This window comes from Apteryx mantelli, chromosome 2, assembly GCF_036417845.1.
Source record: "Apteryx mantelli isolate bAptMan1 chromosome 2, bAptMan1.hap1, whole genome shotgun sequence".
NCBI classification, from domain to species: Eukaryota; Metazoa; Chordata; class Aves; order Apterygiformes; family Apterygidae; genus Apteryx; species Apteryx mantelli.
Genome location: NC_089979.1, coordinates 172,798,723 through 172,822,888, shown reverse-complemented (window position 1 = coordinate 172,822,888; position 24,166 = coordinate 172,798,723). Strand labels below are relative to the sequence as shown.

The 24,166-nt window shown below is 69.6% G+C and overlaps 3 protein-coding genes across 5 annotated transcripts in view; 1 reads left to right on the top strand and 2 right to left on the bottom strand.

The window, feature by feature from the left end:
• Positions 1-5,908, top strand: part of KCNH2 (potassium voltage-gated channel subfamily H member 2) — a 34,287-nt gene extending 28,379 nt beyond the window's left edge. The window contains exons 7-15 of one of the 2 annotated variants that reach the window (XM_067292135.1): positions 470-857; positions 1,845-2,044; positions 2,129-2,381; positions 2,472-2,665; positions 2,902-3,001; positions 3,082-3,360; positions 3,870-4,056; positions 4,178-4,349; positions 4,440-5,908. In XM_067292135.1, the coding sequence (XP_067148236.1) occupies positions 470-857; positions 1,845-2,044; positions 2,129-2,381; positions 2,472-2,665; positions 2,902-3,001; positions 3,082-3,360; positions 3,870-4,056; positions 4,178-4,349; positions 4,440-4,634 (1,968 nt within the window). In that variant the 3' untranslated portion in view covers positions 4,635-5,908. Of the gene's footprint in view, positions 1-469; positions 858-1,844; positions 2,045-2,128; positions 2,382-2,471; positions 2,666-2,901; positions 3,002-3,081; positions 3,361-3,869; positions 4,057-4,177; positions 4,350-4,439 lie in introns of those variants that run through there. The other variant, XR_010883559.1, reaches the window with a different exon arrangement.
• Positions 5,909-6,220: 312 nt separating this feature from the next.
• On the bottom strand, positions 6,221-12,619 carry AOC1 (amine oxidase copper containing 1). The gene is made up of 5 exons (XM_067292131.1): positions 12,568-12,619; positions 8,245-9,803; positions 7,629-7,917; positions 7,245-7,377; positions 6,221-6,975 (listed from the first exon to the last, which is right to left on the bottom strand). Exons 2-5 carry the CDS (start codon positions 9,785-9,787, stop codon positions 6,700-6,702), a joined length of 2,241 nt encoding a protein of 746 aa, XP_067148232.1. The 5' UTR covers positions 9,788-9,803; positions 12,568-12,619; the 3' UTR covers positions 6,221-6,699.
• An 880-nt stretch (positions 12,620-13,499) lies between these two features.
• On the bottom strand, positions 13,500-21,378 carry LOC106500478 (protein HEG-like). 2 transcript variants are annotated; one of them, XM_067292133.1, is made up of 11 exons: positions 21,189-21,378; positions 17,047-17,172; positions 16,703-16,809; positions 16,552-16,610; positions 16,268-16,422; positions 15,932-16,060; positions 15,203-15,245; positions 15,080-15,117; positions 14,924-14,999; positions 13,858-14,017; positions 13,554-13,743 (listed from the first exon to the last, which is right to left on the bottom strand). In XM_067292133.1, the coding sequence occupies exons 1-11, from the start codon at positions 21,250-21,252 to the stop codon at positions 13,639-13,641; spliced, it is 1,062 nt and encodes a 353-aa protein (XP_067148234.1). In that variant the 5' UTR covers positions 21,253-21,378; the 3' UTR covers positions 13,554-13,638. The 2 variants fall into 2 exon arrangements, with proteins under 2 accessions (XP_067148235.1, XP_067148234.1); XM_067292134.1 differs by lacking the exon at positions 13,858-14,017 and having other exon boundaries at positions 13,500-13,743.
• Between the last annotated feature and the right edge of the window lie 2,788 nt (positions 21,379-24,166).

Here is a 24,166-nt window from a genome sequence, read left to right as displayed (position 1 = left end):
AGGAAGGCGCAGCATGCAGGCGGCCGGGCGCGTGATGCTGAGCGCAGGTGCGGGCGAATCTGGGTCTGGCCCCGTGGGAGCCCCCCTGCCCCAGCACGGCTGGGAAGGAGCCGGCTGCAGCGCTCGGCACGTGGAGACGCCTGAACTGCTCCCCAGCCACGGGGCTCGTGGGTCCCTCAGCACCGGGGGGGGGGGCTCTGCTGTGGGGGGGGGGGAGGCGATGCCCCGGTCACATGTGGGGTGTGCAGGGACCTCGGGCCGAGGCGGGTGCACCCTGTGCAGGGGTGCTGTCGCCTGGGGAGAGTGAGGTGGGGGGTCCCCGGGCTGGGGACAGGTCGAGGGACAGACCCTCTTCCGCGGTCCCTGCCCTGCTGGGGTCTTGGGGGGGGGGGTCCCGCAGGGGACGTCACCGCCTGCAACCCCCTGCGGTCCTGATGCTGCTGTCACATCGCCCCCCCCCCCCCCGCAGACCACCACCTTGATCGGGCTGCTGAAGACGGCGCGGCTGCTGCGCCTGGTGCGGGTGGCCCGCAAGCTGGACCGCTACTCGGAGTACGGGGCGGCCGTGCTCTTCCTGCTCATGTGCACCTTCGCCCTCATCGCCCACTGGCTGGCCTGCATCTGGTACGCCATCGGCAACGTGGAGGGGCAGCGCATCGGCTGGCTCCACTCGCTGGGCGACCAGATCGGCAAGCCCTTCAACGACAGCAACCCGCTCTACGGCCCCACCATCAAGGACAAGTACGTCACGGCCCTCTACTTCACCTTCAGCAGCCTGACCAGCGTGGGCTTCGGCAACGTCTCGCCCAACACCAACTCCGAGAAGATCTTCTCCATCTGCGTCATGCTCATCGGCTGTGAGTGCGCCCGGGGCCCGGCTGCCCTCGGGGCCCTGCGCGGGGGGACACCCCTCCCGCACCCCACGGGCAGGGCGGGCATGCATCTGCGTGCAGGCGTGTCTGTGAGCTGCGTGTGCATGTGTGTGAGAGCATGCATGTGTGTGTGTGAGCGTGCATGTGTGAGAGCATGCATGTGCATGCAGCATGCACATGTGTGTATGAACATGCACACGTGTGTACGAGCTTGCATGTCTGTGAACATGCATGTGTGAGAGCATGCACATGCATGTGTATGCAGCATGAACATGTGTGTATGAGCATGCACATGTGTGTGAGCATACATGTGTGTGAGCATGCATGTCTGTGAGCATGCATGTGTGTGAGAGCATGCGGGTGTGAGCATGCATGTGTATGCAGCATGCATGTGTATGAGCATGCACGAGTGCATGAGCATACAAGTGCGCATGCATGTGAGCATGCATGTGAGCATGCATGTGCATGTGTATGCAGCATGCATGTGTGTGTGAGCATGTGTGTGTGAGCATGCACGTGTGTGAGCAAGCACGTGCATGTGGGAACATGCGCGTGTGTGGGAGCACACGTGTGTGTATGAACATGCATGTGTGAGAGCATGTGAGTGTCTGAGCATGAGCTGTGAGCCTGCATATGTGAGCGTTTGCACTTGTGTATATGTGCATGCATGTGCCTGCACGTGTGTGTGAGCACACGTGTGTGTGTGATGTAGCAAGAGCATGTCTGTGGGCTAACTGCGTGTGTGCAAGCCGGCTGTGTGCAGTGCTGTGAGACCCCTGTGGCGTTGTGTGCGTGTGTGTGCGTGCGTGTGTGCGTGTGTGCATGCGTGGGAGCGAGCAGGTGCAGCTCTGCGGGGCGATGCTGCGTGTGCACACGACAGGCCCCGTCTCTGCGGGGCGATGCCGAGCGCGGGGGGAAGTCCCGGGCCGGGCGGGGGGGGGGGGCTGCCCCTCACCCGGCGCCTCTCCGCAGCCCTGATGTACGCCAGCATCTTCGGGAACGTGTCGGCCATCATCCAGCGCCTGTACTCGGGCACGGCTCGCTACCACACCCAGATGCTGCGGGTGCGTGAGTTCATCCGCTTCCACCAGATCCCCAACCCGCTGCGGCAGCGCCTGGAGGAGTACTTCCAGCACGCCTGGTCCTACACCAACGGCATCGACATGAACGCGGTGAGCGCCGCGGCGGCGGCCGGCGGGGGGGGACGCGCTCGGCGGTGCCGCCCCGCGTCCCGCGCTGACGCCGCTGCTCCGCAGGTGCTGAAGGGCTTCCCCGAGTGCCTGCAGGCCGACATCTGCCTGCACCTGAACCGCAGCCTGCTGCAGAACTGCAAGCCCTTCAAGGGGGCCACCAAGGGCTGCCTCCGCGCCCTGGCCATGAAGTTCAAGACCACGCACGCGCCCCCCGGCGACACGCTGGTGCACGCCGGCGACGTGCTCACCGCCCTCTACTTCATCTCCCGCGGCTCCATCGAGATCCTCCGCGGCGACGTGGTCGTGGCCATCCTGGGTGAGCCCCGGCGGCGGGATGCGGGCCGGGATGGGGGAGCCGGGGCCGCGCAGCCATGGGGCTGATCCCCGCGGTGCCTCGTCCCCCAAGGGAAGAACGACATCTTCGGGGAGCCGCTGAACCTCTACGCGCGGCCGGGGAAGTCCAACGCGGACGTGCGGGCGCTGACCTACTGCGACCTGCACAAGATCCACCGCGAGGACCTGCTGGAGGTGCTGGACATGTACCCCGAGTTCTCCGACCACTTCTGGTCCAGCCTGGAGATCACCTTCAACCTGCGCGACGTGAGAGCCCGCGGGGCGCCTGCCGGGGCCGGGGCCGAGCCAGGCGGGTGCTGGGGGGGGTCCGGGGGCCCCGGGAGTGGGGATTCGGCACGGGGCATCCTGACGGATCCCAGAGCATGAGGAGGTGTTGCATGGCAGGAGGGGGGACGTTGCACCAGAGGGGGCTGCCGCCAGCCCGGGGGTCCCTGCCCAGCCCCCTCCTCGGCCGCCCCCCAGCCCCCCCCTCCGCCTTGCAGACCAACATGATCCCCGGGTCCCCGGGCAGCGACGACCTGGACAGCGGCTTCAACCGCCTGCGAAAGCGCAAGCTCTCCTTCCGCCGGCGCACCGACAAAGGTGAGGGATGCCGGGGGTGCCGGGGGCTGCCGGGGGGTGCCGGGGGCGCCGACCCAGGTCCTGTCCCCCCCCCCCCGCAGACGCGGAGAACGCCGGGGAGCTGCGGAGCGGGCAGAAGGCGCTGCGGCCGGGCAGGCACTGCCAGGCGCCGGGGGCCCCGCGCGGGCCGGCCGAGTGGGAGCCGTGCCGCTCCAGCTCGCCGTCCAGCTCGCCGTCCAGCGACGAGGACGAGCGCCCCGCGCCCGGCCCCGGCGCTGCCACCCTCTCGCCCTTCCACACCGCCCGCCCGGGCAGCGAGGTGCCCGCGCCCCCCGAAGCCGACGAGCGCAAGGGCAGCGACATGTGCAACCCCCTCTCAGGTGGGTATGGCGGCGGGGCGGGCACGGGGACGGGGACGGGGACAGTAACGGCCATGGGGATGGGCATGGGCATGGGCTTGGGCACGGGGATGGGGACAGGCATGGGGACAAGCATAGGGATGGGCGCAGGGACAGGGATGGGTATGGGCATGGGCATGGGGACAGCGGCGGGATGGGCATGGGGATGGGGATGGGGACAGGGACGGGCACAGGGGTGAGCATGGGGATGGGCACAGAAATGGACTTGGGAACGGGCACAGGGATGGGAACGGGCATGGGCACGGGGATGGGGATGGGCACAGGCACACGGACGGGTCGTGCAGCGTGGGGATGCCAGAGGGGTCTGCGGTGGCGGCCTCTCCTCTTCCTCCCCCTGCTCCGGGTCGGGGTGCAGCAGTGCCGTGTCTCCAGGCAGCTGCTCCTGCCCCACGCCTGCCCCATCGCCCCGTGCTCCCTCCGCACCCCACCCCAGGCGGGGGGTGGGTCTGACAGGTCTCCCCCCGCGGCAGGAGCCTTCTCGGGGGTGTCCAACATCTTCAGCTTCTGGGGGGAGAGCCGGGGGCGGCAGTACCAGGAGCTGCCGCGCTGCACCATCCCGGCCCACGCGGCTCTCAGCATCCCGCTGCCCTCCATGAGCCGCCGCCAGCGCTCCGAGGTGGAGACGCGCCTCGACCTGCTCCAGAAGCAGCTCAACAGGTACCCGCGGGGCCGGGGGTGGTGGTGGGGGGGCGGTGTGGGGCTGCCCCCCGGGGAGGAGGGCCCGGGAGGGGGTGGGGGGGGGAGCCGGGGGCGGCCCCCGACGCCCGTCTGCCCGCAGGCTGGAGACCCGCATGGCCGCGGACATCGGCTCCATCGTGCAGCTGCTGCAGCGGCAGGTCGCGCCGGTGCCGCCCGCCTACAGCGCCGTGTCGCCGCCCCGCCAGGCGCCGGGTGCCGCGGGGCCGCCGCAGCCCGTCCTGCCCATCACCCCCATCCAGCCCCTCTCTCAGGTGAGCCCAGCCCGCGCCGCAGCCCCCCCCTTACCCCCCCCCGGCCCCGTCCTGCGCCCCGCGCCGCAGCCTCCGCCTTTCCTCCCGCAGGTTCCCAGCTTCCCGGTGCCGCTGGAGCTGCCGCGAGCCCCGGAGCTGCCCGGCGAACCGCCGCCGCCCGACGTGGTGCTGCTGGTGGAGCCGGCGGCGGCGGCGGCGGCGCGGCGCCTCTCCCTGCCCGGACAGCTGGCCGCGGCGCCAGACACACAGACCCTGCATAGACACTGCTCCGACCCCGGGAGTTAATCGGCAGGGCAGGGACGGGGCCCGGACGCCCGGAGCGACAGGATGCAGACCTCCCCCCGTCCCCGTCCCCGTCCCGAGGACGCCCCGGGTCTCCAGGCTGCCGTCCCCCCACCCACCCCCACGGACATTCGGGGCGCGAGGAGCCGGGCAGCGGGACCCGCTGGTGCTCCCCGCTGTTAGCTGGCCTAACAGGGGCCGGGGGCCCGGGCCCCCCGCCCCGCCGCCGCGCCGGCGCTTTCCAGGGCTCGGCTGTCAGGACTGTTAGACGTGTACTGCTCTTCGCCTCTCCCTCCTCCTCCTCCTCGTAGTGCTGCGGCTGGGCACGGACCCCACAACCTTCTTGCCCTAGACGTATCGCCCGGCCGGGCCCCGCTCGGCCGGCTGCGCGCGTGGGGCCGGTGCGGGCCAGTGGCGTGGGGGCAGCGTGCGTGGGGTGTGCATGGAGGTGTGTGCGTGTGCGTGTGTGTCCCCACGTGCAGGGGGTCTGTCTGCCCTGTGCTCGCTGTGTGTGCGTGTGTTTGTGCCTCTCCTGCGCGCCGGTGCCTGTACTCACCGGTGCGGTTGTGCCTGTGCGGGTGTGCATGCGTGTGCATGCGTGTGTGCATGCATGCGCGTGCGTATACTTGCATCCGGTGCCCCTCAGGGGTGCTGCGCGTGTTTCGGACGCGTGCTCCTGTTGTGCTCGGACACGCTTGCTGCCCTCCTCCAAGAGAGAGGCAGAGAGTGCGTGTGCATGCACACATGTGTGTGTGTGTGTGTGTGTGCATGCGTGTGCCCCCGCAGCAAGGGGTGTGCGTGTGCACGTGTGCCGGTGGCCGTTCTCCGTGTGTGTCCTCGTCCTGGTGTTTGCTGGAGGGCCCTGCCGGCCGGGGACGCGCTCGCGGTGCCGTGGGGCAGCGCGTGTGTCCGGGCGGCCCCGCGCCTGCTGCGTGCTCCCCTGCTCCGTGGCCCGGCTGCGGGCGCCAGCCCCCCCCCCCCGGAGCACAGCTGGGCGGCACGCGGAGGGGGCGCGGGGATGCCCGGCTCCTGCGGCGCCCGGTGACACCCCCCCCCCCCCTTGCTGGGGCCGTGCCGCCCGAAACGCGCCCCGAGGGGGCTGCTGCAGGCCGTGCCGGGGCGGGGGGGGTCCCGGCTCCTCGTAGTGTGCGCTGTCGTCGTGCCGCCGTCCCGCCGCCCGGGTCTCTGTGTGCCTGACCTGCCTTTTTACACAGCCCTGCATGTCGCCTTCTGCGGTAGGTTCCCCCCCCGGCCCCCCCAATAAACCGGAGAGACAACCCGGCTCTGTGTGTGCTGCGCCACGCCGTGCAGCTCCCGCGGACGGTGACGGGCACCTCGAGCGGCCCGGCCCGGTTGGGGGGTGGGGGGACGGGGAGCCTCGTCCGCGCCTGGCGCCCCCCCGGCCTGCTCGGGGCCAGCCCCGGGGGGCAAAGCATGGGAGCCCCGGGGGGGGGGGAGCCTTGAACCACGGCTGGGTCCTTGCAGCAAAGGTTGCAAAATATTGCAACGGCCGATCGGGGTTTGGGGGGGGGGGGCTGGGCACTCCCCACCCAGCGGCGCCGAGCCCCGAGAGACGCACTGCCCGCAGCGAGGTGTCACGGTTTTTACTGAGTCAGAGCAGCTGCAGACGGCGAGGCTCGGCCCCGCCGCCCTGCCGCACGCGTGGCGCCGCCACCGCCTTGTCCCTCGCCCCCGTGGGCACAGAGGGGTCAGGGCACCGGGGATGCATGGGGCAGACACAGCAGGGTCGGGACACCGGGGATGCACCGACCAGGCGCAGCAGGGCTAGGACACCGGGGATGCACCGACCGGGTGCAGCGGGGTCGGGACACCGGGGATGCACCGACCAGGTGCAGCAGGGTCAGGACACCAGGGTTGCACCGGCTGGGCGCAGCGGGGTCGGGACACCAGGAATGCACTGGCCAGGCACAGCAGGGACCAGGGCACTGGGGACGCACCCAACTGGGCACAGCATGGTCAGGGCACTGGGGATGCACCGGCCGGGCACAGCGGGGTCGGGACACCAGGGATGCTGCGGCTGAGTGTCCCCTCCCTGCCCGGCCGGGGGTCACTCCTGCCAGTACGTGCCGTTGTAGGTGAAGGGCCCCGGGGAGACGCAGGGCCCGGGGCTGTCGGGCGTCCAGCGCTGGATCTCCAGCTGGGAGGCGGCCGGGTCCAGGGGCCGGACGATGACGGGGCTGCGCGATGCCACCGAGGGGTCCTCATCGAAGAAGTTGAAGGGGCGCAGGAAGAAGCCGACGGCGTTGCCGGGGGTGGCGGTGTTGGGGACGTCCTCAGCATGCGGGATGTGCAGGAAGCCCACTGTCACCCAGGCCACCAGGTCCTGCCGGGGGGCACCGCAGCCGTCGGCGGGTGCTGGCCACACACGTGGGAAACACCCGCCAGCCTGGCCCCGCTGCACCCGCGCTGCGCTCTGCGCTGTACCCATGCTGCACCTGCGCTGCACCCCATGCCCAGCACCTCTTGCCCAGACCAGGGCCCCCCCAGCCAGCGCCTTCAGCCATCCCACGGCCCCCGCCAGCCCCGCAGCCCTGCCCCATCACCGCCAGCCCCACGAACCTGCCCCGCAGCCCTGCGCCGTCCCAGCCCCACCTGGTCCTCGATGCTCTCGTTGTTGCGGATGAAGCCCTCGAAGTTGACCAGTGGCTCCCAGGGGTCGTTCTGCGTGTAGAGGCTGCTGCTGGTGGCTTCATTCTCGTGGCGCCGCGTCACAGCCAGGTGGTACCTGCGCGGGCAGAGCCGGGGCCGGCATCAGTCCCGCGGGGGGGGGGGGGAGGACACGGAAGCAAGGGGACGAGACGTGCTGCTGCAAGGGGGCCGGCGCCTGCACCCCCATGACCCCGTGCGCACACTGGCGGCGCCGGCTGCAAGCACACTCTGGCCGACTGCTGCGAGGGCTCCGCCGCCACGAAGCCCAGTCCCGGCGCGGGGCGAGTGCGAAGGGGCCACGTTCGCAGAGCCGGGCGCCGGCCTCACCTGCCCCAGGCGATGCCCTTCTCCTCCTTCCAGCCGCGGGGCAGCACCCGGCCGGCGTGGGAGCTGGGCTGGATGCGGTAGCTGCGGGGGTGTCCCCAGCGGTTGCGCTGGCGGGGGTTGTAGAAGAGCAGGTAGCGGGGCAGGGCCTTGCCGAAGGGGAAGGCGGCTTGGCGCTCGCTGCGGCGGGGCTGGCGGTGCAGCCAGGGCTGCACCACGCGCTCTCCCTGGCTCCAGGGGTTGGAGATGTTCTCAAAGCGCAGCTCCATCGTCTCGAAGCTGTTCCCGGTGCCTGCAAGAGGAGAGGCCGTGAGTGCCGGCGGGGCCTGAGGCATGCCGAGCCGAGCCGAGCCGAGCCGCCCGGCCCCTGCCAGCCGTGCTGCCCTGCAGCGCCCTGCTGCAAGGGCAGCACGTGCATCCTGCAACTGCAGCCCTCCTTCAGAGTATTCAGGCTGTGCCCAGATCGCCCCAGGTGGACCGTGCTCCTGAGTCCTTGGGCTCCATCATCCCTTGAGCACCCGTCCCGGAGGACGGCGGGGTGGAGACTCCGTCCCAGGGGAGCGGGGGGGGGGAGACCTGGGTGCAGGGGGAGGGCCCCGGGGCAGCGGAGGGACTGCACCTGCGATATCCAGGTCCACCTTGTAGTGCACGAGGTGGGTGTGCATGTTGCCCAGGACGTGGGTGTGGACGCGGCTGCCGTAGCGCCGGCCCTGTGGCGTGTAGAAGGTGGCGTGGATGAAGCCGGTGGCGTGCACCTTGGCCTCCAGCACGCCGTTGGGGTAGAGCAGGAAGTCCCAGATGTAGTCGTAGTTGTAGACGGTGGAGGTGGTGCGCAGCACCAGCGCCTGCCCCTCCAGCCCCGCGTAGAACTGGTACCCGCCGTGGAAGTTGCTGTCGAAGTGTCGCCGGAGCGGGACGCCCGTGGGCAGCTCGAAGATGCAGAGGGCGCGGGAGAAGCGCACCGGCCCGTCGGCGTCGTACAGGTGGTGCACGTCCAGGTAGGTGGCCCCGTCGGGGCAGTCGATGCCGCGGGCCAGCTCGTAGGTGACGGAGCCCATGCCCCAGCCAGCGTCGATGTACTTGGTCTGCATGGCGGCCGGCGTGTGGCCCCCGTAGAAGGCCACGGCCTCCTGCACGCTCAGCTCGTAGGCCAGGCGCTCGCCGTTGAAGCGCACGTCGAAGAGCTGCAGGCCGGAGGAGGAGCGCAGGCGGAAGGCCAGGCTCCAGCCCCCGTACTCCACCTGGTTGCCTCGCAGCCGGTAGCGCTTGCCCGGCGGCTCGCACACCTTGGCGCCGCGCACGTCGGTGGGGGTGCCGGTGGCGAAGCGCCCGCGGGGCACGTAGGTGGAGAAGAGCTCCCGGGGCTCGTGCTCGGCCAGGCGGACCTTGGCGAGCTGCCCGCGCTCGTAGCGCTCGGCCAGCTCCTGGGGGCTGGAGAAGTACTGCCCGTTGTACCAGACCTGCTGCACGGCCCAGCGCCGGGGGTCGGTGTCCCGGTGGTCGATGAGCACCTCCAAGCCCACGGGGTGCAGGAAGTAGCCCTCCACGAAGCGCTGCAGAATTATCCAGCTGCGGCGCTCGCCGGGCGCCAGCCCGCGGGGCGCCACGTCCGAGAAGGTCAGGCAGCGCTCGGTGCAGTTGTGGTACCAGAAGCCCGTGGACTCGCGCAGCAGCCGGTACAGCGGCTCCGTGGCCTCCACCAGCTTGCGGTGCAGCAGCTCGGTCTCCAGCAGGGTCACGGGCCGCGCGGCGAAGGGGATGGCGCGCCGGCCCTTGAACCGCAGCAGCCGGTAGGAGCTGGGCCGGGGCAGGGGCCCCACGGCGTATTCGGTGACATTGGGCTCCGCTTGCCCCCCGAAAAAGATGACGGCCCGAGCCTGGCGCCGGGGCGCGGGGCCGCCCTCGTCCAGGTAGCGCAGCGCCAGCCGCTTCTTGGGGGCCAGGAGCTCCACCAGGAAGATGCTGTTCTTGGCCAGGGGCCCGCCGTGGCTCGGAGAGAGCCCCAGCTCGGGGCGGCCCATGAGGAAGGTCCGCACGGCCCGCAGCTCCTCGGCGCTCAGGTCAGCGAAGATGGAGGCCTTGGATGGAGGCGGCACGGTGGGGTCGGTGCTGGCCACGACGCCCAGCACCGCCAGCGCCCCGGCGAGCGCGTGCAGCCACATCCTTCCTCAGGGAGACCTGGGGACCAACAGGACCGGTCAGAGCAGCGGGACGCCGGGCCCTGCTCCAGCTGGCAGCCTGCCCCAGCCCCGGCACACGCAGACCTGTCCCTGCTAAGCCCAGCTGCGCCGGGGGGACGGGGATTGTGCAAAACTCAGCACGGGCACAAAGCTCGCGGGAGCAGTGGGATGACGGGTCTGGCACGATTGCACGCACAGGGACGCCGGCCGGGTGCACAGCCCGCAGAGCCGCCCTGCGGCCCCCGACACAGCACCCTGACGGCGGCCGCGGGGGAAACGTGCGTGACACCCGCGAGCTGGGCTGCGGGGAGATGCCTCCGCCTTCCCGCGACTCCCCTCCGCGCTTTGGGGTCGAGCTCCCAGCTGCAGCCCTGCTCCCAGCTCTGCCCCCCGAGCGCGAGGGCAGCACCGGCCCCGGCACGGAGCCGGACCCCACCGCGCGGCACGGCAAGGGGTGCTGCGCCGGCCACGCAGCGCGGCAGACGCGAGCAAAGCCTGCGCCCGGCGAGGCCTCGGCCGAGGAGGGGCCCCCGGCTCAGGGCGAGGGTTTCCCCCCGGATGTGGCGCCCAGGGATCCACGGGGGACAATTCCTTGAGGACTGCAGTGCCGCCTCTCGCGAGCTGGATGCGGCGCGAGCCTGCCAGCCTCACCGGAGCTGCCGCAGAGCCCTTTGCAGCGCGGGAGGCTGTTTGCAGAGGTGGAGATTTTGGAAACTGGGGCAAGAGGACCTCACTCCTGGGGTCGGACTCAAGCGTGGAAACCTGCCCAGGTCCGGGCAGGCTGTTGGAGAGAGTCCAGGGCAGGATGAGCCCTTCATCCGTCCCTCTTAGCACACACTTGTCCCACCTGCTCAGCCCCCCGTCCCGAAGGACCCTCACCTTCCCGGGGTGACCACTGCCAGCGCTGAGCCCTCCCTTCCACAAAAGGCTTTCCCTGTGCCCGACCGCTGTGTCCCTGGCTGCAGGTCGGCCGTGACTCGCGCCGTCCTCCAGACACGGAGAACAGCCGATTCCCCCCTCTCCGCAGCAGCCTGTCACGCAGGCACTGTGGTCACCTCCCCCTTGCTCTCCAGCCCGGACAGCCCCAGCACCAGCCCTTCCTCACCAGCACTGCGGAGGCCACCCTGAGCCAGCGGGCTCCAGGCGGAGGGTGCAAGCTGCGGGGCTGCGGGACGGAGCCCTTTAACTCGCGCCTGCACCCTTGGGAGCTGGGGTTCGTCTCTCCGCCCAGGCACGGGCGCAGCGAGACGGTGGCTGCACGCAGCACGGACGGCTGGCTGCTGCGGCAAAGGCCATCTCGTCCCACCATGAAATAACACCACCCCAGCAGGGCAGGCAGCAAGCGACGCCGTAATGACGTTCCTGTCCTGGAGGAGCGCGAACTCATTTCAGAGCGCTGAGCACGAGCCCAGCGGGACTGGAGACCGCTGTCCTACATCAGGAAACGGCGCCTGTTTCGTGCCTACCCCACGCTGCACCTCAGTTCCAGCACCCCAAGCCGTGGGAGCCTGCGGGGAGCCCGTGGGAGCCGGCAGGGTGCTGGGAGCAGCGAGGACGCTGCAGCGCAGCACGCGGGTGCAGTCTCCCTGCTGCAGACGTGAGCCCGGGGAGGCTCTGCAGGGTCCAGCCCGGGGCTCGGGGAGGCAGCAGGGACGAGGGGTGCACAGCGAGGCTGACAGTCTGCTAAGAGGGAACAACCAGAGCGGAGGATGGGACAGTCCTCGCCCCGGCAGAAGGGCGATGGCCTCCCTCAGCAGCCAGACGGGAGTCGGTAAGGCCGAACCAAAAGCGCAAAGGCGCCCAGGATACACGCTGTGCCCCAAGAAGCATCCTCCTCCCCCACCACGCAGGGCCTCGCTTCGTGACGCGGAGGGCCTGTTCCCCTAGATGGGCTAGTGAATGCAGCCCAGGGACCCTGCACTTTTTTTCTGGGGCTTCTCTGGTACCCAGAAATACCCTCTCGGCGCTGCTGATGGGCACAGAGGCATCTAGTCTCCTTGGCCGCGATGGAGGCAGGGCTGCACGGGGCCTCTGCCAGAGCAGGACCCGTGTTAGCAGAGGGACAGTCCTGCACCGCCGGTGCACCTGCCCCAGGGCTGCCGGCAGATCCCGACGCAGAGCCGCGCGCCCGTTCTGCAGCGGCTTGGCAGCGCGCAGATGAGAACAGACCCACACGCTCCCGCTCCCAAAGGAGCAGCTTCTCTTTTCAGAAAGCACGTAGCTACTGCAGGTATTTCAACACTCTGAAATGCCCTTGCTTTTCTCTCCGCTCACCTTCCGATGCTTTGGAAACCTGCAGGCGCCCTGCATCCCGGCCTGCCCGCGCCTGCCCCGGGCTCTGGCCCTGCTCCAGGGCACTGACCGCCCCCCCCCCCCCCGCCCCTCTGCATATTGCACAGGCCGGTGGCCAGTACCCGTCCTGGGAGCCGGGCCTGGGTCAAGGCCGGGCCACCGGCTACGGCAACCGCCGGGACGAGGCTGCGAGGGGCACGGCCGCAGCGAGGGGAGCCGGCACCCCCGCAGCCCGCCCCGGCCCCGCTGCAGGAGCCCCCTCCCCTCGCTCCGCGGCGCCCCACGGGCCCGTCGCACCCCAGGGTGCCCGGCGTGTCCCGGGGGACCGGCGCTCCCCTCCCGGGCACCGGTCCCGCAGCGCCCGGGCCGGCGGGGGCTGCCAGCCGGGCCGGGCACCGGGGCGCACGGCGGGCCCGCGCCCCCCCCCCCCGGCCCCCCGGCGGGGCCCCCGCGCCGCTGCCCGGCCGCACCTGCGCTCCCGCCGCCGCCGCCGCCGCCGCTCGCCGCCGCCGCCGCGCTCCGCCCGCCGCGCCCCGGCCCGCGGCCCGGCCGCCGACACGCCTCCGCGGGGGGGGCCGGGGAGGGGCCCCGGGGCCCCGCGGCGGGGCCGGCCCGGGGCAGCGGGGGCGCCGGCGGGGTCGCGCCGCCGGCGGGGGTCCCGGCGCCCGGGCTGCCCCCCCTGCGAGCCCCCGCGGGGACCCCCTCGGGGAGACGCCGGCGAGGAGGCGGCGGGCACGGCCCCGCGGCGGACGGGCACCGGGGAGGGGGGGGGGGGTCGGGGGGCGGCGGGGTCGCCTCGCCGCAGCGCGGCGCGCACCCCGCGCGTGGGGACCCGGCCCCGCGCCCGCCCCCGCGGGTTAATGAACACCCGGCTCCACGCAGGCCGCGGCCGCCCCCCCCCCCCACACCCACCCCCCCGCCCCGCGGTCGCCCGGCCATTCCCCCGCTCCGGGGACTTCGCTATTTATGGCCTCGCCGCGATCAAACTCCAGGGACGAGGCGAGATAACGGCCGTGCCAGGCCCGGGATGGCCCCCCCCCCCCCCGCCCCGAGCCCACGGCGCGGCCGGCTCCGGCCCGGCCCGGCGGCACAGCAGCTCCCGCAAAGCACCGGCCTGGGTGGGGGGGGGGGTGCGGAGCAGCGGCCGGTCCCCGCAGCCCCCCGGCCCCAGGCAGCGCCGGAGCCCGAGACGCGGCTGCGGTTGCGGCTGCCGCGGGGGGGGGGGGGGGGGGCGCCGGGAGCGCGGAGAGGGGCGAGCCCAGGCCGCCCCCGCCAGCGCCGTGCCCCGCTCCCGGTGCCCCCTTCCCCGGCCCTCTAGGCAGCCCGGTGCCGGTGGACCCACCACCTCCCCCCTCCCCCCGGTGCCCCCCACGCACACGCAGAGCTGTTTCTGCTTCCACTTTATCCTCGCAGATGACACGGGGGGGGGGGAGAGGGCCGGCGGTCACCCCCCCCCTCCCCGCTCCGCCGATCGGCACCGCCGTGGCGGCTCCGTCCCGCGTGGGATCGCCCGGCGCGGGGTGTGTGTGGGGGGGGGGCCGTCAGAAGTAGTCCTTGCCGTCCCGGTCCTCGCCGTCGAGCCGGCCACCGGCCGAGCCCCCAGGAAGGTGTCCCAGGAAGGTCTCCATGCGGGGGCCGCCGGCGCCCTGCGGACGGACACAGCGCCCCGTCACGCCGGCCCCACGGCCCCGCGGGGGTGCCGGGCAGCCCCCCCCGCCCCCCCCCATCGGGCCGCCCCCCGTCGGGCCGCCCCGACTCACCGCGCGGGCTGGGTGCCCGCCGGCCCCCGGCTCGGGCTCCGCGGTCTCCGCGTCGGCGGCCCAGCACGGCTGCACCCGGGGCAGGCTCAGCCCGCGGGCCGGGAACGGCAGCTCCCCCAGCTCGGGCGGCGTGGGGGGGCGCGGGGGGCGCCGGGCTCTCCTGGGGGAAGGGGGGCAGTAGGGACCCCGGTGCCATCCCGGGGAGCCCCGGCTCCGCCGCCCCCGCGCGGGGACCGTGAGTGCGGGACCGTGGGGCTGCGGGGCGAGCGCTGGGGCAGCCCTCCCGGGCCGTGTGGACGGGGCGACCGGCGACCCCCTTTGCACCCCCGGGGGCAGCGTCCATCTCCTCGGTCAGGGCCAGGGTGCACGGGGGGGGGGGGGCTGGGGCGGGGAGGGGCAGCAGGGGCGCACTGGGACCGGGGGGCACCGAGGACCCGTGTGCACGAGGGACGGGGGGGGGGGGACACCGACGGCTGGGTCGACTGGGGGAGACGGGGCACACCGGGAACCGGGGGGGCACTGAGAGCTGGGGTGCACGGGGGGGATGGGGCGCACCGGGAACCGGGGGGGCACTGAGAGCTGGGGTGCACGGGGGGGATGGGGCGCACCGGGAACCGGGGGGGCACCAAGGGCCAGGGCGATTGGGGGAGACGGGGCACACCGGGAACCGGGGGGGCACTGAGGGCCGGGGTGCACGGGGGGGGACGGGGCACACTGGGAACCGGGGGGCATTGAGGGCCTGGGTGCACGGGGGAGACAGGGCGCACCGAGAACCGGGGGGGGCACTGAGAGCCGGGGTGCACGGGGGGGATGGGGTGCACCGGGAACTGGGGGGGCACTGGGAGCTGGGGTGCATGGGGAAGATGGGGAATTCTGGGGACCGGGGACACCAAGGGCCAGGACACAAGGGGGAGATGGGGCGCACCTGGGACCAGGGGAGGGTCACCAAAGGCTGGAAGGGGATTCCAAGGCCAGGGCACTAGGGGAACCGGGGGGCACCGAGGACCGGGGCGCGCGGGACAGCTGGGGCACACAGGGTCGGGGAGCACGGGGGGGGGGGCCGTACCCGCAGGTGAGGAGCAGCAGCATCAGCAGCAGGGCCCCCCCGGAGATGGACACCAGGACCAGCGCCAGCAGGAAGGCTGCGGGGGAGAGAGGCCGGCAGGCTGGGCCGAGCTCCGTCGCGGAGCCCGGTTCCCCCGGCCCCCACGCCGGCACTTACGCTCCTCGCACTGCCAGCCGCTGAAGCCGAAGGGGCACCTGCGGGGACACGGGGCTGAGCCGAGCCGCCCCCCCCCGGGCATGGGGTGGCTGCCGGGGCCCGGGGCGGCGGGGCCGGGCTCACCTGCGGCAGGAGCCGTCCTGCAGCCGGAATCCGCTGCGGCAGGCTGCGGGGAGAGAGGCGCCGTGAGGCCTGGGGTCGCTGGGGCTGGACCCCCCCGCATGGCCCGGGACTGGGATCCCCGGGCTGCCCGGGACACCCAGGATACCTGGGATACCCAGGACTGGGACTCCTTCACTGCCCAGGAACCCCGCGCCACCTGGGACCCCCGTGCCACCTGGGACCGGGACCCCCATGGCATCCGGGACCCCCGCACCTCCTGGGACCAGGGCCCCTGCACTGCCCAGACCAGGACCCCCACACCATCTGGGACTGGGGACCCCGCACTGCCCAGGACCTCCGTGCCACCCGGGACCCCTGCGCTGCCTGGGACCGGGACCCCCACACTGTCTGGAGTCCTCCTGCACCAGCCGGGGCTGGACCCCTACACCACCTGGAACTGGGAACCCGGCACCACCCAGGATCAGGACCCCCACACCACCCGGGACCCCCACACCTCCTGGGACCAGGGCCCCTGCACCACCACCCAGGATCAGGACCCCCACGCCACCCGGGACCGGGGACCCCCACACTGCCTGGGATCGGGAACCCACCACCACCCGGGACCAGGACCCCTGTGCCACCTGGGACCAGGACCCCCCACACCGCCCGGGATTGGGAACCCCCCACCACCCAGGTCTGGGATCGCAGCGCTGCCTGGAGCCCCCCGTGCCCAGCCCGGCCCGCACCCACCCGTGCAGGCGCGATCCATGGGATGCGCGGAGCGGTAGCCCGGCCGGCAGGAGCAGCGCGCCAGGCCGTCCTGGAAGATGCAGGCGGTGGAGACGGGGTCGCAGGGCTCCAGCTCGCAGAGGCTCAGGCCTGGGGGGTGGCAGGGTCAGGAGCCGAAGGCACCCTCAGCTCCCTCCTGCCCCCCCCCCCCCAGGGTATGCCCCGGCTTTCGCGGATGGCAGAGGAGGGGGCAGGACCACAGGTGTGGGGTCGGGGCAGCAGCCAGCCCCGGCCTGCTGGGAGGGGGCAGATGGGGTTTGCCCCATAGCCCAGGCAGGCTGTGGTGCCGTCACGCACTCCGGTAGGAGACGATGTCCCGCAGGAACCGGCAGCTCGGGTCACTGGTCTGGCACCGCTCCTGGAACTGGGCCACGGCCTCCTCCACCTGCCGCGCCGTGACGGAGGACAGCACGGAGAAGTTGTGCAGGATGGTCACCCACTCACTGCCGGACCTGCGGCACAGCTACCGCATCAGCCCGGGGCTGGGCACCCCCTGCCCCCAGTCCTGCCCCTCGGCGTGGGCCCCGACGGTGGGAGCTGGACTGAGAGTGGGGCCCGCTGCACCGGGCCCCGGCACTCACTGCGGCTCCAGGACGGATGAGGACACGTAGGAGTCCAGGGCCCCCAGGATGCGCTGGAACTGGACAGGGGATCGGCTCAGGGCTGACTCCTCTCCGCAGCCTCCCCGCCGAGCCCCCGCCACGCTGAGCCCCATCCCACCGCCCCGCTCACCAGGCGCTCCAGCTCGGTCGCGGTCTGGGACAGCTCCACGGCCAGCGCGGGGCTCACGGCGATGGGCACCGGGTACCGCAACGACAGGCGCCCCGGGAACGTCCTGGCTTCAGGGGGGGCCGGGTCAGGCCAGCCGGGCCGGATGCTGCCAGACCCTCGCTCAGCCCCAGCTGCGCCCTGCGGGTACCCGGCGCCAGGGCTCCCCAGCCCGGGTGCCCCATGCCTGGCATGCAGCCATGCCTGGGGCTCCCCCCGACGGGGTCCCCTCGCCCAGGTGCCCCCTATCTGGCATGCAGCCCTCCCCAGGTGCCCCCGCCCGGCTCCGATGCCGGGGTCCTGCCTACCTGGCACGCAGCCCTGGCTGGCGTTGCGGGTGAAGCCGGGCTCACAGCGACACGTGGCACCACCAGGTTGCTCCACACAGCTGCTCCACGGGGGACAGGGGTGGCCTGGCCCACAGCCCGGCTTGCCTATGGGCACGGGTCTGCCTGAGCCCGGTGTGCCCACGGGAACCGACCCGGCTGAGCCCAGTGTGCCTGTGGGAACCAATCTGGCTGAGCCCGGTGTTCCTGCGGGAACCGACCCGCCTGAGCCCAGTGTGTCTGCAGGAACCGACCCGCCTGAGCCCAGTGTTCCTGCGGGAACCGACCCGCCTGAGCCCGGCGTTCCTGCGGGAACCGACCCGCCTGAGCCCGGCGTTCCTGCGGGAACCGACCCGCCTGAGCCCGGCGTTCCTGCGGGAACCGACCCGCCTGAGCCCGGTGTGCCTGTGGGAACCGACCCGGCTGAGCCCGGTGTGCCTGCGGGAACCGACCCGCCTGAGCCCGGTGTGCCTGCGGGAACCGACCCGCCTGAGCCCGGTGTTCCTGCGGGAACCGACCCGCCTGAGCCCGGTGTGCCTGCGGGAACCGACCCGCCTGAGCCCGGTGTGCCTGCGGGAACCGACCCGCCTGAGCCCGGTGTTCCTGCGGGAACCGACCCACCTGAGCCCGGTGTGCCTGCGGGAACCGACCCGCCTGAGCCCGGTGTTCCTGCGGGAACCGACCCACCTGAGCCCGGTGTGCCTGCGGGAACCGACCCGCCTGAGCCCGGTGTGCCTGCGGGAACCGACCCGCCTGAGCCCGGTGTTCCTGCGGGAACCGACCCACCTGAGCCCGGTGTGCCTGCGGGAACCGACCCGCCTGAGCCCGGTGTGCCTGCGGGAACTGACCCGCCTGAGCCCGGTGTTCCTGCGGGAACCGACCCGCCTGAGCCCGGTGTGCCTGTGGGAACCGACCCGCCTGAGCCCGGTGTTCCTGCGGGAACCGACCCGCCTGAGCCCGGTGTGCCTGCGGGAACCGACCCGCCTGAGCCTGGTGTTCCTGCGGGAACCGACCCGCCTGAGCCCGGTGTGTCTGTGGGAACCGACCCGCCTGAGCCCGGTGTGCCTGCGGGAACCGTTCAAGGGCTCCCGTGCAGCCGTGCTGCAGCCAAGGTGGGTCTGCAGGCAGAGGCGCAGGCTGTAATCCCCGAGCGACAGGGAGCGGCGAACTTTATTCTATTTATTGAAGAACAGGTTTAGTGCCCTCCAGGCTGAGCAGGAGATGGGCATAGCTTCAAGGGAAGCAACTGGGACAATAGACCCTGTGCCTTGGGGGAACACCCGGAAGAAGCGGCAGGTGATTGTTGTGGGTGACTCCCTGCTGCAGGCGATGGAGGCACCTATCTGCCGACCTGACCTCTTACCTAGAGAGGTTTGTTGCCTGCCAAGGGCTCGAATATGAGATGTCATGGAAAGACTGCCAAGGCTTGTCCACGCTTCAGATTATTACCCCCTGCTGCTTTTCCATGTGGGCACTAATGATACCAAGGGCAAATTGGAAACCATCAAACAGGATTTCAGAGCTCTGGGAATGGTGGTCAAGGATCTGGGAGCCCAGGTCATTTTCTCCTCAATCCTGCCAGGGAGGGGGGTGGATGGGAGGAGGAGGAGACAGATTTTCCAAGTTAACGACTGGCTGCGCCGCTAGTGTTGGCAACAGGGTTTTGCCATGGGACCCTGTTTGAAGATCAACAACTGATGAGGAGAGATGGGATCCACCTCACTAAGCGAGACACACGTGTCTTTGCCGACAGGTTGGCCAACCTGGTAAGGAGGGCTTTAAATTGGAAAGATGGGGGAAGGGGAGAGTTACAGTGCCAGGGTAGCTGGCAAAATCCAGCTCAAGTCGGGACGCCTCCAGCAGGTGAATGCAGCCAGGGAAGTGCACATGGGATGTGGCTATGGAGGATCCTCTTGTATTCCTCCTGGGAAACCTGCATGCTCGATCACCTCCCTGAAATGCCTGTACACCAATGCACGCAGCATGGGTAACAAACAGGAAGAACTAGAGACCTCTGTGCGGTCGCAGGGCCATGATCTCATTGCCATCACAGAGACATGGTGGGATAGCTCGCATGACTGGAGTGCTGTCATGGATGGCTACAGGCTCTTTAGGAAAGACAGGCCGGGAAGGCGAGGTGGTGGAGTTGCTCTTTATGTGAGAGAGCAACTGGAATGTATTGAGCTCTGCCGAGGGGTGGATGAAGAGCGAGTCGAGAGCCTATGGGTCAGGATCAAAGGGCAGGCTAGCATGGGTGACACTGTTGTGGGCGTTTACTACAGGCCACCTGATCAGGAAGAGGAAGTCGCTGAGGCCTTCTACAGACAGCTGGAAGTAGCCTCACGATCCCAGGCCCTGGTTCTCATGGGGGACTTCAACCACTCTGATATCTGCTGGAAAGACAACACAGCTAGGCACAAACAGTCCTGGAGGTTCCTGCAGAGCATTGGTGACAACTTCTTGACACAGGTGATGGAGGAGCCAAGGAGGAGAGGTGTGCTGCTGGACCTTGTACTAACAAACAAAGAAGGACTGGTTGAAGATGTGAAGGTCGGGGGCAGCCTTGGCTGCAGTGACCATGAGATGGTGGAGTTCAGGATACTCAAGCATCACTTCCTCCAAGCTGCTGAGCCGCCTGAGCCTGGCGTGCCTGCGGGAACCGACCCGCCTGAGCCCGGTGTGCCTGCGGGAACTGACCCGCCTGAGCCCGGTGTTCCTGCGGGAACCGACCCGCCTGAGCCCAGTGTGCCTGCAGGAACCGACCCAGCTGAGCCTGGTGTGCCTGCGGGAACCGACCCGCCTGAGCCCGGCGTGCCTGCGGGAACCGACCCGCCTGAGCCCGGTGTGCCTGCGGGAACTGACCCGCCTGAGCCCGGTGTGCCTGCGGGAACTGACCCGCCTGAGCCCGGTGTTCCTGCGGGAACCGACCCGCCTGAGCCCAGTGTGCCTGCAGGAACCGACCCAGCTGAGCCCGGTGTGCCTGCGGGAACCGACCCGCCTGAGCCCGGTGTGCCTGCGGGAACTGACCCGCCTGAGCCCGGTGTTCCTGCGGGAACCGACCCGCCTGAGCCCAGTGTGCCTGCAGGAACCGACCCAGCTGAGCCCGGTGTGCCTGCGGGAACCGACCCGCCTGAGCCCGGCGTGCCTGCGGGAACCGACCCGCCTGAGCCCGGTGTGCCTGCGGGAACTGACCCGCCTGAGCCCGGTGTTCCTGCGGGAACCGACCCGCCTGAGCCCAGTGTGCCTGCAGGAACTGACCCAGCTGAGCCCGGTGTGCCTGCGGGAACCGACCCGCCTGAGCCCGGTGTGTCTGAAGGCACTAATCCGGCTGAGCCCGGTGTTCCTGCGGGAACCGACCCGCCTGAGCCCGGCGTGCCTGCGGGAACCGACCCGCCTGAGCCCGGTGTTCCTGCGGGAACCGACCCGCCTGAGCCTGGTGTTCCTGCGGGAACCGACCCGCCTGAGCCCGGTGTGCCTGCGGGAACCGACCCGCCTGAGCCTGGTGTTCCTGCGGGAACCGACCCGCCTGAGCCCGGTGTGCCTGCGGGAACCGAACCGCCTGAGCCTGGTGTTCCTGCGGGAACCGACCCGCCTGAGCCTGGTGTTCCTGAGGGAACCGACCTGCCTGAGCCTGGTGTTCCTGAGGGAACCAACCCGCCTGAGCCTGGTGTTCCTGCGGGAACCGACCTGCCTGAGCCCGGTGTTCCTGCGGGAACCGACCCAGCTGAGCCTGGTGTTCCTGCGGGAACCGACCTGCCTGAGCCTGGTGTTCCTGCGGGAACCGACCCGCCTGAGCCTGGTGTTCCTGCGGGAACCGACCTGCCTGAGCCTGGTGTTCCTGCGGGAACCGACCCGCCTGAGCCCGGTCTGTCTGAAGGCACTAACCCAGCTGAGCCTGGCTTGCTTGCAGGCACTGGCCTGGCCGAGCCCAGCGTGCCGGGGGCCGTGCTCCAGCGGGTGGCAGGCGGGCAGGGCCGGGGCCGAAGCTGCTGCCCCAGCTTTGCCAGGCTCCATTACTCGTGCTGCCCGGCCCCTGCCCATCCCCACACCGGCCTCTCCCCGAGTTCCCTGCTCCGGCGGCTGGAGCTCCCCATGGTGGCCGGGGTGGCCGGGGGTGTCCTTACCTGTGCTGGGGGCCCCGAGCTGGAGGCAGAGGAAGGGGATGAGGAGGTGGCTGCCCCCGCGCATTGTGTCCGGGCCTAGGGCTCCGCTCAGCGCCGCGGCCGCGGCCCTGCTCCTCGTTAATGATTGCCCGCGCCGCAGGCGGGGGCTGCCTGGTCCCGGCTGCTCGCCGTGGGGTGCTCCGTCCCCTGTCCCCTGCCAGCTCCGCACTGCTGACCCCAGCCCAGCAATACCCTTGCATCCTCCCCGCACCCCCCAGGCCCCTTGGTCCCTGTCCCCAGGGTTATTACAGCCCAGCGCAGGGGCTTAACCCGTGCAATACCGGACGGGGACGGGAAGGAGCGCCGGGCGCCGGGCAGGGAGGCTGCGACGGGGCTGGAGACTGGTTCGGGCTGACCTCGGTCATGCTTTGCCGTAGCTTCCAGCAAAGATGACAAGCTCAGAAGCAGGTGTCGTGGATAGAGGTGTGGAGCTGAGATGTCCAAGGGCTCAGAGCTCACCGCGCGCCAGCTGGAGAGGTCGCACAGTCCCGAACCCAGAGCCCTGGGAAACGGGGCTTGAAATTGCTGGTGCCGCAGTAGAGAGAGCTTCACGGCGCTGGGACTAGTCCGGCATGCTGGGATGCAGCAAGCGCTGCTCCTGCAAGGGTGAAAACAACCTGATCTGGCAATTACAAGCCTGTTAGTTTAGCTGGGAACAATTTCTGAGGGAAAGAGTGGTAAATGGAAAACAGGATAATTCACAACAAAGTGGATTATGTCAGACTCTCCTGGTATCTTTCCTTGATGAGGTAAGTGATTTTCCAGGCAAACAAGGCACTGTAAATCACATGTATCTAGCATCTGAGAGCTGTCACGCTGGGGATGTGTTAGCTGAGGTGAAGACAAGAATCAGCAGAAAAACACCCAGGTGGCTAAAGAGCTGGCAAAAGAAGAGCTGACAAAAGGCGGAGCGGGACCAAGAGTGTCACCCACAGAGAGTTGTGTAGGGCTGAGACTATTTAATGCCTTTGTTGATGAAATGCGCAGAAAAAAGCAGGGGCTTGTGAAAGCGCTGCCGAGAGAGCTGGGAAGCATCACGGGCAGAGAGGGAGATGGCCTGGGAATAACGGCCGTGGCCTGAAGCGTAGTCCGAGGCGCAGCAGCATCCTCTTAGAGACCAGCAGCTCTGAGGTCTGATATACGGGAGGTGACAGCAGAGACGATGGACTAGAGTTGGTCAGAGAGCGGCAAGGAATTGCCAGTGCAGCACAGACATGGGGAAGTCAGATTGCCTCCTCGGATGCATTAGGAGAGGGAGTTTGCCGGAGCAGCCGTGCCTGTGCTGGGCACTTGGGCCAGCACAGCTCTGTCTCATCTCTCTCTGCCTCTCGCCGGGCAGCAGAAGAGGAGAGCTGCAAAATCCTTCTGAGAACTGGAGGACAGGCTTTCCAACCCCCCTGCTTAGCAGGCTGCAAGGACGTTAGATCACGCTGTTTAAGCACCTGTACTTGAAGTTTGCTATTGCCTTTTCAGGCCTGAGAGCACCTGCGTGTTCCTGAAAGCTCACCTGTTTTTTATCTTCTGTAACAAGTGGTCTAATAAAAGAGGTTATCTTTTATTTTTCTCCCTGTAGGTAGGGGACAGGAGTACCTGACGTGATGGCCTCCCTGATCTGCTGCAGAAGGACGTTTTAAAGAAATAAATGTTGAACTAGAACTAAGGGAAAAAGGAGCGTGGTGGTAAAGTGAGAGAAACCAACTCCCGTGGGCGGCTGTGGCTTCTCCATGTCAAGGTGTTTTCCTGTCCAGATTCATTTCCTTCCTGGAAAACATTCTTCAGTCGCCTGGAATGCACCCAGCCAGCCAGAGGTGCCTGGACTTCCCCGACCGTACCTGGGTCACGTCCTCCGGTCGGGGGCAGACAGAGGTTAGCAGGGATAAACAACCGCACTTGGGCTTTGGACATTCCTAAAAAATCAGATCATGAAACGTGGGGAAAGCGGTGCCCCTAAGTCCACCCCCGCCAGCGCTGCCTCCTTGGGCCGGGACGTCGCGTGCTCGGGAGCGCGGCAAGGCGAGCGGAGCTGCTCCTGCCCAGCCTCTCCCCGCTGCCCCAACAGCTCGCTCGCCAGAGCTCCGGCGTTCAGCCTCTCTGCCCTCCCTCGAGCACTTCCAGCATCCCACTGCCAGCGGGGCAGCCGCTGGGAAGGACCAAAGCGGAAACTGTAATGCACTGCTGGGAGCGCTGGGCAGGCTGAGCACGTGCCCCGTTTCCCGGGTCCTGTGCCCGCTGGGAGGTTAATAAACCTCCTAGTGCTGTAGGTCGTGTTCTGGTGTTAATGCGCAAGCCCAGCGACGGGGGAACGGGACGTAAAGGACTCGCAATTTTTGCCGTGCCGTTTGCAGCTCCCTCCACCTGGCAGTCAGCAGGAGCCCCGGCTGATGACGCAGACGGACGGACAGACCCAGCCGAGTCAAACTCCGCGGGGCGCTGCCGCAGCTCCTGCGTACGGAACAGAGGTAGAGGTTTTCTGGTGGAAAACGCTCATGCTGTGTCCCATGACCTTGACAAGCCTTTCCTCCAGGCAGTGTTTCGCTGTTCTGGATGGGGAAGGCCAGAAGAGCCGGGCTCTGGCACCCAGCACCGGGACCGAGTGCTTTGGGAAGAGGCAGGAGGGTGCAGGGGACTCCGGGATAGCTGCAAGATATCCCATGCAGGCTGCTCCATCCTAAACAGCGAGAAGGGAGCGCTGGGGAGCAAGCGGCAGTCCCATCCGCACCCTGCTCTCGAGCAAGGGGCAGGTCCGGGGATGCTCGGGCTGGGGAGCCCTCACGTGGAGATCCTCCGATCTTCCTCCCCGAAGCCCATCCTCAGCAGGAGCCCCAGGAGAGACTGCGCAAGTGGGAATATCCCCGAGGGTGTGCGGATGGCTGGGATATGAGCTGTGCTCTGCGGAGCCTTCTCGGTCATGAGGTCTGGTGGTGCCCACATCAGCAGTG

Excerpts from the sequence above, each read along its gene's own strand:
- LOC106500478 (XM_067292133.1), bottom strand. The coding sequence starts at position 21,252 with ATGCGCGGGGGCAGCCACCTCCTCATCCCCTTCCTCTGCCTCCAGCTC. Across the intron at positions 16,611-16,702 it reads CGACCGAGCTGGAGCGCCTG|TTCCAGCGCATCCTGGGGGC; the intron begins GTGAGCGGGGCG and ends TCCCCTGTCCAG. Across the intron at positions 15,118-15,202 it reads CAGGACGGCTCCTGCCGCAG|GTGCCCCTTCGGCTTCAGCG; the intron begins GTGAGCCCGGCC and ends GTGTCCCCGCAG.
- AOC1 (XM_067292131.1), bottom strand. The coding sequence starts at position 9,787 with ATGTGGCTGCACGCGCTCGCCGGGGCGCTGGCGGTGCTGGGCGTCGTG. Across the intron at positions 7,378-7,628 it reads AAGGGCATCGCCTGGGGCAG|GTACCACCTGGCTGTGACGC; the intron begins GTGAGGCCGGCG and ends CTGCCCGCGCAG. Across the intron at positions 6,976-7,244 it reads ACGAGAGCATCGAGGACCAG|GACCTGGTGGCCTGGGTGAC; the intron begins GTGGGGCTGGGA and ends GCCCCCCGGCAG.